We start from the raw sequence: 16,279 nt of genomic DNA on the forward strand, positions 1-16,279 counted from the left end.
TACTCAAGAATCATAAAGAGGCCCCTGAAAAACATGCATAGCACATCTCTCAATGATACAGCATAAAATTATTGTTGCAGTATTGTGCCAAAGAACTACCAGCATATTCTGGCCTTGGTATTTGCTGTCAAGGAGATCAATGAGAACCCCAAGATCTTGCCTAATATTACACTGGGATTCCGCATCTATGACAGTTACTTTGATGAAAGGATGACCTACTGGGCTGCTCTGAACCTTCCCTCCACACTTGTCCCCAACTACAAGTGCAACAACCAGAAACACCTTATGGCAGTTATTGGAGGGATGGACTTGGATACCTCCATCTACCTGGCAAACATCTTGAGGATCTACAAGATTCCCCAGGTAAGATGCTGCCTTGGGGATTTCACACATTCACCATATCTTCTATTCAGAAATGATTTCTTTAATATAGAAATAGTTGTGAGAGACAAAGGAGAGTGATTCTGCCCTTCACGAGGTAATGTGATGCTCATCTCACCCCACTTCCTTCTCCACACACACCTAAAAACACATATCCAAATTCCATGCTGCCAACTGACACCCTCTCACCATTGCTCTATGGCCTACTGGTTGGAGAGAAAAACTGCTCTCTTGCAAAGCTGGAAGCCTGCCTATCAGGAGTCAGCTGCCCACATATTGTGACACTTCATGGGGATTCTGTGTGTTAGTGGCTTGAGAGAGGAAGGGAAGACGCCATGAAATCAGGAGCTGAAATGTTGTGGTGAAGCAACATGAAAGAAAAAGGGGAGAGAAAATGAGCGGTAAAGAAAAAGCCTAGAGATCAGAGTGGATAAAAAAAAAAGGAGGGGGGAGGAGAGGGAACCAGGAGTTCAGGAAACTGGGCATGCAGGGGTGGCAGAGAAGGCAGTGGAGACAAAGAAACACATGGTGCAATCTGCCACCCCTCCCAGCTTTCTGGAACCTGCCTTCTTCAGGCAACTGGCTCATTTTGCCTCCTGGATGGGAAGGCCCTGGATGCAAATACCCAGTCCTTCTGCAATTGTACATGATGCTCCTTTATTTCCTTTTAGCTCACTTATGGCTCCTTTTCTCCAGAGGATGCCGGTCAAAGCCAGTCCACTTCCTTCTACAAGATGGTGCCCAATGAAGCCCATCAGTACACTGGGATTGTTGAGTTACTTCTGCACTTTGGTTGGACCTGGGTTGGGTGGCTTGCTAGAGAAAGTGAAGGTGGAGAGAGATTTATTCAGACCCTGAAACCTCTGCTCTCCCAGAAAGGCATTTGCTTGGCCTTCTCAGAGACAATCCTGAAAATGACACATTTGGCTAAGTATTATGAAATGTTTCCCCACTGGATTCAGATTTATCAAGTTATTATGGAAAGTAAAGCCAAGGTGGTGGTTTTCTATGGGGGAATAAAGTCCATGCTTACCATGAGAGAAATAGTAGCAATTGGTGAATTGGAAAATGTGACCAAGACATCTGTGGGCAAGGTGTGGATTCTGACGGCACAGCTGGATTTCACAGCACGGACCTTTCAAATGAGCATGGGCATGCAAGTCTTCCATGGTTGCCTCTGCTTTACAGTTCATTCAAATGTGGTGCAAGGATTCAAATCATTTCTTAAGGTACAAAATCCTTTTGAGGAGAATGGAAATGGCTTTGTCAAGCAGTTCTGGGCACAAGTATTTCTCTGTTTATTTCCAAACTCCAATACAGAGGAGCAGGCCAGTGGAACCTGCACTGGAGAGGAGAAGCTGGAGAATCTCATTTCGTCTGCTTTTGAGATGACCATGTCTGGCCACAGCTACAGTCTTTATAATGCTGTCTATGCAACGGCACATGCTTTACATGCCATGTTCTTGTCCAGGACCAAATACAAATCATCGGTGGAAGGAGAGATGCAGGAGCTTCGGCCTTGGCAGGTAATGCCTCTCATAAGATATAATTTATTTGACATAGGCTGTGATATGCAAACCAGTACCCTGAAAAATTTCAAGCTCCAGTGAAAGAGCACATTCTCCCCTAGTGTGCAGAAAAGCTACTCACGGAGTAAGACGGTGAAGTACCAGACCTGTCCCCTTTTTGTGTGAGCAACTGCCTTTGCATGCAGAGAACCTGTTAGTGAAGGCGGACACAATCCTGCACTGTGCAGATACAATCCTGCACTGTGCTGCTAATTCCAAAGCAGCTTCACTGCACACAAGTTACAGGGAGGGTCCCAGCCTAGACTGAGAGGAGAAGTAGAGGCCTGTCAGGTGGAGCTGGAGAAAAATGTAGCTGTGGCTGGAGAAATGGGATTGGGAATAGCAAGGAAGAGGACTTTAAACCTTTCTATTAGTTTTTGTGAGCTTGCTAAACAATATCATTCTTGTTGGACTCTTTGGTGTGAGAACCCCAGAAGAGATTTAATATGGCAACTCATGCAGCAAATAAAGGCATGAAATTTAAGCGTTAAAACCTTAAAATGTGCCCTTTAAGTCAATCCCACAACATCCCACTTACTTAGCACAAGGATAGACGACACAATTAGTAAGTTATATATTGTTTACATACAAAACTCTTCAAAGGTCAGATTCATGTGCTTTCCATACAGCAGTCAAACATAGCTCAGTTACAAAAATGTTAAAGGTCCTAAAATATTGGTATAGAAAACACTGGTTTCCGACTCCATTCTTCTCTGAAACATAGCAAGCTGGTTGGTAGGAGCAGCTCAGAGCTCCACAGGAACATCGTTCAAATGTAGGCTGAGTGGAGCCAAAGGTTTTATTGCCCATTTCCTCCCAAGGTGAGGGGAAGTGACATTGGCCAAGTCTGCCAGAAGAACTTCCTCTCTGGCACCAAGCACCTTGTGCATTAATTAGTCTCAAGTGTACTAATCACCCTACTGTTTCCTTAGAAGCAGGAGATATCCAAGAAGTGGGAACAGAAAGGATGCTGGTTTTTTTATTTTAGTGAGGAATGCATTAGGATTTTCCCCACAAGAAACAATAGAAATCGTCACCCAAGAAGGCAAATACTCGCCTTACAAATTATTTCTCAGGAACAGATTAGGTTTTTATAGCAATTCCTGCATGTATAGACAGACTGGAGGCATCCTGAGTGCCAGTAAGGAGAGACATATGCATTACTTCACAGTTCCTATTTTTCTTCCAATGCAGCTCCATCCCTTCCTCAGGACTGTCTCCTTCAACAACTCTGCTGGGGAAACAGTATCTTTTGGGGAGAACAGGGAAGTAGAAGTTGGCTTTGATATTACCAACCTGGTCACTTTTCCAAATAACTCCTTTGTGAGGGTCAAGGTTGGAAGGGTGGATGTGGAAGACATCCCAGGCCAGCAACTTTCCATTGATGACAACAGAATGGTTTGGCACAGAAGCTTTCACCAGGTGGGGCATACTTCCTACATCCATGAGATATAGGAAAACAATGGTATTGCACTTTTAGATTTTCCTCTGCACTACATAAGAACATAATGTGAGCTTGCTGGATCAGTCCAATGGCCCATCTTGTCCAGGATAACACCCATGGCCAGTCTTGTCCTGCATCTGGATATGGTGTACAAGTGACTGTTACCTTGTGTGTCTCTCTATCCCAGGGTATTTCATGAGTCTCTTGTCAAGAATGAGGTGTTGGTTGCTCTGATGGGAAGGAAGCAGGGACTATGGAGTTTGTGGGCAGCTGTTTTTTTCACCAACAGTGCAATGAGGAAATTGATTTCTTAGATTGAGGAAGACTCAAACCTAAAGCTCTTTAGGTGCCAGGTGAAAACATTCCTCTTACCCCAGTTTTTTGTCAGATTAAAGTATCTCTGGGCTTTTGAACTGGCGGTGATATTGTTTTGGTTGTTACTGTATAAGGTAGATATTTGTGGTTTTATACAGAAAATGACCCTGTGGGAAACCTACAAGTTAGACCTGAGCACAAGATCACTCTCTACACAGTCTCCAAGTTTGTAGCTCATTCTTTGGAGTACCATATTTTTCGCTCCATTGGACGCAGTTTTTCCCCTCCAATAATTGAGGGGAAATGTGTGTGCGTCCTATGGAGCGAATGCAGGCTTGTGCCATAGCCGCGCGCAACCCCTACGGCAGGGAGAGGCTGCACGGAGCTATGGTTTCTTTAGCTCCACACAGCCTCTCCCGGCAGGGAGAGATTGAGCAGGGCTAAAGAGGAAGCCAAAACAGCCAGCGCAATCCATCCCGCTATCTGCCTTGGCTTGTGCCATAGCCGCGCAACCCCTCCGGCAGGGAGAGGTTGTGCGCAGCCTGTAAGCTGCTCTTTGGGGCTGAGGGGAGGGATATTTTTTAAATTGATTTCCCCGTCTACAAACTAGGTGCGCCCTATGGTGCGAAAAATACAGTATGTTTCTGTCCTCTCCAAGAAGCACAATTGTTTTATACATGCTATGATTGGAAAATAGGGGTTGGAACAGGTATTATATTTTGTATGGGGACAATAGGGGCAGTGCTGGTGAAGGAGAATCCCCAATCCTCTTCCCCTTTGCATCCTCATGCATTCTTCCTGAATGCCTGAAAGGGGCTCCAACATGGTAAGTTTCAGCATTTTTTATTTTTATTTTTATTTTAAACCAATGAAAAAGAAATCAGTAGCTGGCCCTGAGTCGGGAATAAGTACAGTAGTTTAGTGTCTTCCTACTGTTGGTTGGAAGAAAAAGGAAACAAAAAGTGCTAATAATTTCTGGGTGCTAAAATGTTTATGTGTTTATTTCAATGGGGAGATGCCACCCCTTTCTGTCTGCAACCCAAGTTGTCCCCCTGGTTCCAGGAAGGAAAAGAAGGAGGGGGAGCCATTCTGCTGCTATAATTGTGCTCCATGTCCTCAAGGCAAGATTTCGACCCAGAAGGGTAAGAGAATCAGGATATATGTTTTTCAGAAATAAGTCATGTTAGCAGTTGAGGAAAAGGATAAATAAATCTGTGGTAACGTGTGCATTTTTGTATATATTGTTTGATTGGAGAACTACATCCCAAATGTTTTGAGAAGTACACATTTTAAGGACATCTGTACTTTGATTAACGTTTTGTTACAAGGAGTTCAATTTAGATAACTTTCCCATTCAAGTGGCATAAAAACCAAATTTCTCCTCCATACCTATTGGCAGACAGCACCCATAAAGGATTATGGACCCACTCCTAAAAAGAATCCGTTTGTCACCCATGATCTAATCTTTGTCACAGGTTAAAATACAGGTGGCAATTTTGAATTCAATGCACCAGTGATATGACTTGGTAGGAGACACCTGTCTTAGTTCAGGTAATAACAAACACACATGCCTCTGATTAATGTGTGATCACACACCTGGGCAGGATGGAATGGGATCAGCATAGGCGTGGGGGTGGAACAGGGCTGGGAATGGAACCCCTGTGCAAAATGGTCATGGACTGTACCTGTTCTGAACAATAACAATGTGGTTTATGTGGTGTTAGCAAGCCATCACAGGATACCCCACATAACCCAACACAAAGTGTTGAGGTGGAGTTCTCATGCATCACGTTCATTCTGGTTATTCTTGAAATATGTGTGATACTTCTAATTTAACATTATCAGTTCCATACTCGCACCGTTAGCAGTTGCTCTCCAACACATCCAAAATCTGAATGTATTACTTTCTTTCCAGACATGGATGACTGTGTTGCGTGCCCAAAGGACCACTATCCACACAGAGACCAATCACAATGCATTCCAAAGACCATCAGCTTCCTGTCTTTTAAAGAGCCTCTGGGGATGAGCTTAGCATTGTTTGCTCTTTCTCTTTCTCTCCTCACAGTGGTGGTCCTAGTCATCTTCATTAAACATCAGGACACACCCATTGTCAGAGCAAACAATCGGGACCTCACCTACACTCTCCTCACTTTCCTCCTGCTCTGCTTCCTCTGCCCATTCATCTTCCTCAGCCCTCCAGAAAGAGTGAGCTGCCTGCTACGACAAATGGCTTTTGGCCTTGTTTTCACAGTGACCGTTTCTTGTGTTCTGGCCAAAACTATCACGGTGGTTCTGGCCTTTGTGGCCACCAAACCAGGATCCCGAATGAGGAAGTGGGTGGGGAAAAGACTGGCAAGCTCCATTGTGTTTTCTTGTTCCCTTATCCAAGTGGGCATTTGCACTGTATGGTTAGGAACCTCTCCACCATCCCTTCATTCCGACATGCACTCTGTGATGAGGGAAATCATTCTAAGCTGCAACGAAGGGTCAGTTGCCCTGTTTTACTGTGTCCTGGGCTATATGGGCTTTTTGGCCATTGTCAGCTTTGTTGTGGCCTTTTTTGCCAGGAAACTGCCTGACAGCTTTAATGAAGCCAAATTCATCACCTTCAGCATGTTGTTGTTTTGTAGTGTTTGGATCTCGTTTGTTCCAGTGTACCTGAGCACCAAGGGGAAATATATGGTGGCTGTGGAGATCTTCTCCATCTTGGCCTCCAGTGCTGGCTTACTGGGCTCCATCTTTGCTCCCAAATGCTACATCATTGTGTTGAGACCTGATCTGAACAGCAAGGAGAAGTTAATAAAGAAGAAGTAACAAATTAACCTAACATCTCTGTTTTTTTCCACCAAAATATGAGCAATGTAATCTCTCTGTATCCACACCATTAAACTCTGTTATATTTTACATGTTGCAATTGTTATGTGTGATTTCTTTTAAAAGCAAAGTATGGCCTCTCTGAGACAGGAGCCCCTTATCTTGTTTTAACCCTAAGCATTATTTTGGAAACCATCCGTACCATAAAATATTGAGACCTGACTAGAAATTCAGAGGGTAATTGATTAGAAACTGAACAAGAAAAAACAATACACTGAGCAACATTTTTTTAAAAAAATTATCATTCCTTTCTAGATTTTTTTCCTCTCAGTAAGGTTTCAGTAGAGTTGCTACTGTCATGATTATCCAGTCTCAGAGATTTCAGTACTGCGAGTCCCACTTACTTGGGGGTTATGTTCAAGTGGCCCACATTCAAAAATGAAGATTGGAGAAGTGGGAGCACCATCTAAAACCCTTTGAATGTCTTCTCTGCTGCTCTCCCTCCATTCCGGATAAAAAATACTGCACCTAAAATACCCACATCTGGAATTCTGGGGGCTGACTGGAGGATGTGTGGAAAAGTTGCTGCTTCTGCTGCTCTTCTATGCACATTAGCTGTCAGGTGAGGGTGGGGGCTGAGTAGTGTAAACAACCCCCTGCTGCACCTCCAGTCTCTGCCCTCACAAGCCATGAGAACTCTCCAGCTCTCTCCCTTCATTTCTGGGTATTAATTAAATTATTTGGTTATTCATCGTGTGCAGTGGGGGATGCCTGTGGTCATGGGCAATATATGCTAGGCCGTTCCTGGTGTGGGGGTTTTAAACTTAAAATTCAATGAATAACAATTTTTGTATTTTTAATGGGTTTATTGTAATACGATGGGCAGAATGCTTCTGAATGAATATTTTGGAGTAAAAGCATTTTGAACAGGAGTGAAATTAAGCTCCATTTTATCAGAAAATATAATACCACCATTCACTACTCTTTTTTTTATTACTTCTATATATTACTCCCTCCAATTAGTTGTGAGGTGCTTTTCTATCAGGAACACAAATAGTTGTCCTTCTCACCATTCCTTCGTCTCGGTATAATTGTCAGAAAACTACTGAACTTGTGTTCAGGTGGGAAATGTTAGAAGGTCAGATTAATCATTTCTACTGGTCAGCACTGATAAGAGATTGGCCCACTGTTTTTCTCTTCCTCATTGCTGTTAATTCTGCGTGCCCTTTTGTCATCCCATAAACAGAAAGAAATTTGAATGAAACATCAGAAACAGGGTTATTATTATTATTATTGGGCATTTTCTGATGTTCCTGATGTAAAGAGAGCTTGTTATTATCTCACCTATAATTATTACTCTCAGCATGTCTATGTCTCCCTTGGATAATGTCTCAGTAGATTTCCAGAGAATACTAACCAATATCAAAACATGGGAGTTAGAACCTCTTCCTGCCATTCTCAGCAAGGGAGAGGACAGAGAAAGAGGAAGGATTTTCACCTTTCTCTTAATCAAGTTATAAAATAGGATTTTAATCTGTGAATTTTTAGAGGTGTCTTTGGTGACAAGGCAGAATATTGTATTGAGACTGATTGTGAAGCAAAGTTCATGTGCTGGATGGAAATAAGGCTGATGAGAAAGAATATGTGCTTCAGTATGCTGCTGTTTATTGTGCCCCTTCTCTTTCATCTGCCACATCTGGTGTGCAAGCATACCACAAGTTGCACCGTCCATGATCTGTCCAGAATTCCACATGAATACTACCAACCTGGTCATCTTATTATTGGCGGACTTGCTTCTCACCTCTTTGCTGCTTTTGACAAAGAAGACTTCAAAGAAAGGCTAACTATCCACCGGCGCCTTAATACACAGTAAAGACATCAAATGTCAAATAATCAAATGATACTGAAATATCCCCCAGCTCTAACCACGCCTCCTCAGAAGCTGGTTCCCCCGAGTTCAGTGGGATTTACTTCCACTGAAGGGAAATGCAGATCTGAATGTGACAGTGAGATGAGAGAGCCTGGTCTTGTTGATGTGTTCTCTCCTCCCCACATTCCACCAAATCTCTTCCAAGGAGAGTTTAACAAGAGGAGGACTCAAAGTTTAACCTTTGCTAGTTTCAGATGGAAAGCCCTTCTCTGTTCTTAATCTTTCTCTCAGAAACTCTCTTGTGAAGTGTCTTAAAGGCTCGCCTCTCCTTTGAGGTGATGCTCGAATAACCCGTCAGGTTCTCATCCAAGTCAGGCTAGATGATTGTCTTTAATAGCTATAGACAGGGCCTGGAATAGATACATTCTGACTATATTCAGCTGAAGGTAGTGGTCAGTGAAGAAATGTCAGTTAACTGTCAGTTGGGAGACGTTATGAGGCAGGTTTGAGTTCCAATTGAGTGGTAAAGATCAGATTTTCCTGTAGAAAAATGACAGGAGTGGGAAAGTCTGAATGAGTCCTACATTAAGCTAAAATTCTGCTCTTTTAAGGGAAATTGTTCTGCAGGTATGTGTAATTTAGTGCAAAATTTACACTAAAATACTCAAAAATCATAAAGAGGCCCGTGAACAACATGCATAGCATATCACTCAATGATACAGCATAAAATTCTCTTTGCAGTATTGTGCCAAAGAACTACCAGCATATTCTGGCCTTGGTATTTGCTGTCAAGGAGATCAATGAGAACCCCAAGCTCTTACCTAATATCACATTGGGATTCCACATCTATGACAGTTACTTCGATGAAAGGATGACGTACCGGGCTGGTCTGAACCTTCTCTCCACACTTAGACCCAACTACAAGTGCGACATTCAGAAACACCTGATGGCAGTTATTGGGGGACTGGTGGAGAGAGATTTATTCAGACTCTGAAACCTCTGTTCTTCCAGAAAGGCATTTGCTTGGCCTTCTCAGAGACAACCCAAAAAACGACATCTTTGGCTGAGTATTATGACGTTTCCCCACTGGATCCAAATTTATCAAGCTATTATGGAAAGTAAAGCCAAGGTGGTGGTTTACTATGGAGAAACAAAGTACATGCTTGCCATGAGAGACATAGTAGCTCTTGGTGAATTGGAAAATGTGACCAAGACGTCTGTAGGCAAGGTGTGGATTCTGACGGCACAGCTGGATTTCGCGGCTACGACCTATCAAATGAACCAGGATATGCAAGTCTTCCATGGTTCTCTCCGCTTTACAGTTCATTCAAATGTGGTACAAAGATTCAAATCCTTTCTTGAGGCACAAAATCCTTTTGAGGCAAATGGAAATGGCTTTGTCAAGCAGTTCTGGGCAGAGGTATTTCTCTGTTTATTTCCAAACTCCGGTACAGAGGAGGAGGCCAGTAGAACCTGCACTGGAGAGGAGAAGGTGGAGAATCTCATTTCGTCTGCTTTTGAGATGACCATGTCTGGCCACAGCTACAGTCTTTATAATGCTGTCTATGCAACGGCACATGTTTTACATGCCATGTTCTTGTCCAGGACCAAATACAAATCAGCGGTGGAAGGAGAAATGCAGGAGCTTTGGCCTTGGCAGGTAATGCTTCATGAGATATAATTTATTTGACATAGGCAGTGATATGTAAAACAGCACCCTGAAAAATTTCAAGCTCCAGTGTAAGAGCACATTCTCCCCTTGTGTGCAGAAAAGCTACTCACGGAGTAAGACAGTGAAGTACCAGACCTGTCCCATTTTTTGTGTGAGCCTTTGCATGCAGAGAACCTGTTAGTGAAGGCGGACCCTCTACATACAAGTTACATGGAGGATCCGTGCCTATACTGAGATGAATAGGAGAGAGCTGGCAGGGAGAGGCCGGTGGACCTGGAGAAAAAAGTAGCTGTGGCTGGGGAAGTGGGATGGGGAAGAGTAAGGGAGAGGATTTAAAACCTGGTTTTTTTTTAGTTTTTGCTGAGCTTGCTAAACAATATCATTCTTGTTGGACTCTTTGGTGAGAGAACCCTAGAAGAGATGTAATATGGCAACTCATGCAGCAAATAAAGGCATGAAATGTAGGTGTTAAAACCTTAGAATGTACCCCTTCTAGTTGATCCCAAAACATCCCACTTCCTTAACACAAAGACAGGTCGCATCATTAATAAGTTATACATTGTTTACTTGCAAAGCTCTTCAAAGGTCTGATTCATGTGCTTTTCCATACAGCAGTCAGTTGTGCAGGCAGTCAAACATAGCTCGGTTACAAAAATGGCTACAGTTCCTAAAATATTCGTATAGAAACAGAGTGCAGACAAATAGGAGGCATCGTGAGTGCCAATAAGGAGAGACATATGCATTACTTCACAGTTCCTATTTTTCTTCCAATGCAGCTCCATCCCTTCCTCAGGACTGTCTCCTTCAACAACTCTGCTGGAGAAACTGTATCTTTTGGTGAGAACAGGGAAGTAGAAGCTGGCTTTGATATTACCAACCTGGTCACTTTTCCAAATAATTCCTTCGTGAGGGTTAAGGTTGGAAGGGTGAATGTGCAAGCCACCCCAGGCCAGCAACTTTCCATTGATGACAACAGAATGGTTTGGCATAGAAGCTTTCACCAGGTGGGGCATAATTCCTACTTCTTTTCTTTTCTTTTCCTTCTCCTCCTGCGATGAGGCTACATTTTAATATTTTAATGTTCCATTATTTTAATGTTGTATTTTATTTTTGTTTTTAAGTTTGTAATCATTCATCTTGTTTTTATTATTGCTTGTAAGCCGCTCTGAGCCCGGCCTTGGCTGGGGAGGGCGGGGTATATATAAAAAATTATTATTATTATTATTATTACTTCCATGAAATATAGGAAAACAATATTATTGCATTTTTAGATTTTCCTCTGCTGCACTACATAAGAACCTAAGATGAGCTTGATGGATCAGTCCAATGGCCCATCTTGTCCAGGATAACACCCATGGCCAGTCTTCTCCTGCACCTGGATATGGCATGCATGTGACTGTTACCTTGTCTCTCTCTCTATCCCAGGGTATATCATGAGTCTCTTGTCAAGAATAAGGTGTTTGTTGCTCCGATGGGAAGGAAGCAGGGACTATGGAGTTTGTGGGTAGCTGTTTTTCTCACCAACAGTGCAATGAGGAAATGGACTTCTTAGATTTAGGAAGACTCAAACAATGGGGGCCAAATAATTTTTTAAAAATCAGTCTGTCCCCCTCCAAAGAGGCTCTCTTCCCTACATATCTTTAGGCGCCAGGTGAAAACATACCTCTTTTCCCAGTTTGTTGTCAGATTAAAATATCTCTCGCCTTTTGATCTGGGGTTGATATTCTTTTGGTTGTTACCATGTAAGGTACAGGTAGGTAGCTCTGTTGGTCTGCTATAGTCAAAACAAAATAAAAAAAATTCCTTCCAGTAGCACTTTATAGACCAACTAAGTTTTTTATTGGTATGAGCTTTTGTGTGCATGCACACTTCTTCAGATACCTAGGAACTGCTGGCGGAGATCAACATATAGTTTACATTTAAGAACCATATGTTTAAGAGTTTCCACCTGATGGTCTTCACATGTGCAAATTCTTTCTCCTTCCACCATTCTCAAGAAGCTTCCCCATAGGAGGTTTGAAGGATTTGAATTAAACCTGGCCAGCGAAAATGCCCTTCTTTCTTGCGGATTGAGCAAAAATTCAAGATAATTGTGGTTAATTTCATGTGCCCAAGAAAGCTGAAAGTTAAGAGGGGAGCATGTTTTCTTTGCTGCTGCTGTTAGTTCCTGGCGTTCAATGTCCCACAACCTGGAAAATTCCATGGACAAAAAGAACCAGCATATAAAAGTTATGATGCTGGAAGATGAGCCGCTCAGGTCGGAAGGTGTCCAACATGCTACTGAGGAAGAGCAGATGACAAGAACAAGTAGATGCAGAGCTGATGAAGTGACTGGGCCAAAGCCGAAAGGACGCTCAGTTGCGGATATGCCTGGAAGTGAAAGGAAAGTCCAATGCTGTAAAGAAAAATATTGCATAGGAACCTGGAATGTAAGAACCATGAACCTTGGTAAGCTAGATGTGGTCAAAAATGAGATGGCAAGAATAAATATTGACATCCTGGGCATCAGTGAACTAAAATGGACAGGAATGGGCAAATTCAGTTCAGCTGACCATCGTATCTACTACTGTGGGCAAGAATCCTGTAGAAGAAATGGAGTGGCCCTCATAGTCAAGAAAAGAGTGGCAAAAGCTGTACTGGGATGCAATCTCAAAAATGATAGAATGATCTCGATACAAAACCAAGGCAGACCATTTAACATCACAGTAATCCAAGTTTATGCACCAACTACTGGTGCTGAAGAAACTGAAATTGACCAGTTCTATGAAGACTTACAACACCTTCTAGAAATGACACCAAAGAAGGATGCTCTTCTCATTATAGGGGATTGGAATGCTAAAGTAGGGAGTCAAGAGATAAAAGGAACAACTGGCAATTTTGGCCTTGGAGTTCAAAACAAAGCAGGGCAAAGGCTAATAGAGTTCTGTCAAGAGAACAAGCTGGTCATCATAAACACTCTTTTCCAACAACACAAGAGACAACTCTACACATGGACATCACCAGAAGGGCAGCATCAAAATTAAACGAGCGATGTAAAGAAATAGAGGAAAACAATAGAATCGGAAAAACCAGAGATCTGTTCAAGAAAATTGGAGTGTGGTTGCTGACCTTGAGCCAGACATCAAATGAGCCTTAGAAAGCACTGCTAATAACAAGGCCAGTGGAAGTGATGATATTCCAGCTGAACTATTTAAAATTTTAAAAGATGGTGTTGTTAAGGTGCTACACTCAATATGCCAGCTAGTTTGGAAAATTCAGCAGTGGCCAGTGGGTTGGAGAGGATTAGTCTACATCCCAATCCCAAAGAAGGGCAGTGCCAAAGAATGCTCCAACTACCGCACAATTGCACTCATTTCACACACTAGCAAGGTTAAGCAAGCTTAAAATTCTACAAGGCAGGCTTAAGCAGTATGTGGACCGAGAACTCCCAGAAGTGCAAGCTGGATTTTGAAGGGGCAGAGGAACCAGAGACCAAATTGTAAACATGCACTGGATTATGGAGAAAGCTAGAGAATTCCAGAAAGACATCTACTTCTACTTCATTGTCTATGCAAAAGCATTTGACTGTGTCGACCACAGCAAACTATGGCAAGTTCTTAAAGAAATTGGAGTGCCTAATCACCTCATCTGTCTCCTGAGAAATCTCTGCGTGTGACAAGAAGCTACAGTTAGAACTGGATATGGAACAACTGATTGGTTCAAAACTGGGAAAGGAGTATGACAAGGCTGTATATTGTCTCCCTGCTTATTTAACTTATATGCAGAAATCATCATGCGAAAGGCTGGGCTGGATGAATCCCAAGCCGGAATTAAGATCGCCGGAAGAAATATCAACAACCTCAGATATGCAGATGACACAACCTCGATGGCAGAAAGTGAGGAGGAATTAAAGAACCTTTTAATGAGGGTGAAAGAGGAGAGCGCAAAATATGGTCTGAAGCTCAACATCAAAAAAATGAAGATCATGGCCACTGGGCCCATCACCTCCTGGCAAATAGAAGGGGAAGAAATGGAGGCAGTGAGAGATTTTACTTTCTTAGGCTCCATTATCACTGCAGATGGTGACAGCAGTCACGAAATTAAAAGATGCCTCTCCTTGGGAGAAAGGTGGTGGCAAATCTAGACAGCATCTTAAAAAGCAGAGACATCACCTTGCCAACAAAGGTTCGTATAGTTAAAGCCATGGTTTTCCCAGTAGTGATGTATGGAAGTGAGAGCTAGACCATAAAGAAGGCTGATCGCCGAAGAATTGATGCTTTTGAATTATGGTGCTGGAGGAGACTCTTGAGAGTCCCATGGACTGCAAGAAGATCAAACCTATCCATTCTTAAGGAAATCAGCCCTGAGTGCTCACTGGAAGGACAGATCCTGAAGCTGAGGCTCCAGTACTTTGGCCACCTCATGAGAAGAGAAGACTCCCTGGAAAAAACCCTGATGTTGGGAAAGATTGAGGGCACAAGGAGAAAGTGACGACAGAGGACGAGATGGTTGGACAGTGTTCTCGAAGCTACAAACATGAGTCTGACCAAACTGCGGGAGGCAGTGGAAGACAGGAGTGCCTGGCGTGCTCTGGTCCATGGGGTCACGAAGAGTCGGACACAACTAAATGACTAAACAACAACATTTACGGTGCACAACTCCAGAGTTCATGTCTGTCTTAGTCACTTGCAGATTCCAAGAGTGCCCCTTTCCTGTTTCTCCCCCAGCATAAGAACTTAGAGACCCCAAATCTCTACCTCCCCTCCTTACCTTTCACCCCTCTGCGCAAGCAGGGTGATGGAAGTGGCGTGTGTGCCTCCTGGCCGGCCGGGCTAGGTGAGGCGCTTGGGCTCTCTGTAGCATCTTTGAGCCCTCCCTTCACCTGGCTACTCCCCCCCCCCGGGTCCGCTGGAGTTACAGTTTTCTCCACTGCCAGACAAGGAGCTGCTTCTCAGAATCACTGGAGGCTCTCTGTATCCCCCTGCCTCCCTCCCCCTTTCCGATGGCAGTCCCCTGACAATTGCCATTTGTAATTCAAATATCAATACAGGTGCATTCAAACCTGGCCAATTTTCTTTGGGTACTCGGGGTATGTAACAATCACTCAAATAAGGGGACTTCTGGGTTGGCGCCTCCGGTAATGGCGAAATTCCTCTGATCGGGAGGAATTTACCTCATGGAAATTTGGGTCTGGCTGCCACGGCGAAGGCGGAGACCCATTAAAAATCACTGGCAGGTGAAGCCTGTGAACCTGGGATTCGGCTGGCACCTTTTGCACCTCCCCCACTTGCGGGTAAACCCGGTTTTGGGGTTCCGGAGTGACATGGGTGAGTGGCGCGGTGCTTCAAATTGACTGCTTCTTCCACGGAACGAAGCCGCATAGCTGTTGCCGGAGAGCGCTGACTTTTTCCTGTGGACAATTTGATCTTAAAGCAACTACCCGTGAGTAGAGCAGAGAATTGGATTTTCAAACGTCTTAATTTGGCACTGAAACGGAGAGGTCCGCCTCCCCCTTTTGTAAATAGATCGCAGCAAAGAGGCTATAAGCTAAAGTCTTGGAAAGCCTACTGTAAAGGACTAAATTTCCATTGGTAAAAAATACTAAACCCCCCTTGGAAGCAGGAGAAGAGGGGGGAAGTTTTGGATTGTGTGTGCCTGCAGGAGAGAGTGAAGAAAGTCAAAATACCACCGCTCCGAACCTGGAAACGGGCTGCTAGTAAGACTGACATTTTTGGATTGTTTGTTGACAGTGAATAGAACGTTCGCTGACAGCTAGCTAAATAAGAGAGATACATTGTTTCTATTCTCTCTGTCTGCTCTTAAAAAGGAGTAAAAGTAACTGAAAATTGAAACTAACTTTATTGTTTGAACTGTGTTTAAAAGGACTAATACAAATAGAAACTGTTTCCCTCTAGAGGAAGCCTTTGAAACTGTTGCAAGAGTTGAGCTGAGGGAATCTCCAGCTGCAAGATAAAGCTGTGAGACTTTGGGAATGACCTTGAATCGGTTAAGAATGTCAACAGAAGAGGCCTTAGTGGCTGTATTATGTAAGATAAATGATTCATTGGAACAGCTTCACAAGAAGGTGGATTTAACTATAGAAAGTATAAATAATTTGGGACAAAAGGTGAACACCAATACAGAAACTATCCAGAAATTGACACAGGAATCTACTTTGACAAGGCAAACTGTGGAGAAGGCTAGGGAGAAAGCTGTTGCGGTTGAACCTAAAGTAA

At 43.3% G+C, this 16,279-nt stretch overlaps 1 protein-coding gene across 18 annotated transcripts in view; it reads left to right on the forward strand.

Moving 5' to 3' along the window:
• The window catches only part of LOC307200595 (uncharacterized protein), a 188,433-nt gene that overhangs the window by 132,342 nt on the left and 39,812 nt on the right, over window positions 1–16,279 (forward strand). For 14 of the 18 annotated variants that reach the window (XR_013832401.1, XM_079949162.1, XM_079949171.1 and 11 more), the window contains one exon: window positions 81–363. The exons of 3 other annotated variants lie outside the window; for them this stretch is intronic. Coding sequence is in view for 14 of the 15 variants with exons in the window: in XM_079949162.1 (XP_079805288.1) it covers window positions 81–363 (283 nt within the window). In the remaining variant the exon portion in view is untranslated. Of the gene's footprint in view, window positions 1–80; window positions 364–4,723; window positions 4,851–5,623; window positions 6,618–16,279 lie in introns of those variants that run through there. One more of the 18 variants, XM_079949163.1, reaches the window with a different exon arrangement.

This window comes from Podarcis cretensis, assembly GCF_951804945.1.
Source record: "Podarcis cretensis genome assembly, chromosome: 13".
In the NCBI taxonomy this organism is placed as follows: Eukaryota; Metazoa; Chordata; class Lepidosauria; order Squamata; family Lacertidae; genus Podarcis; species Podarcis cretensis.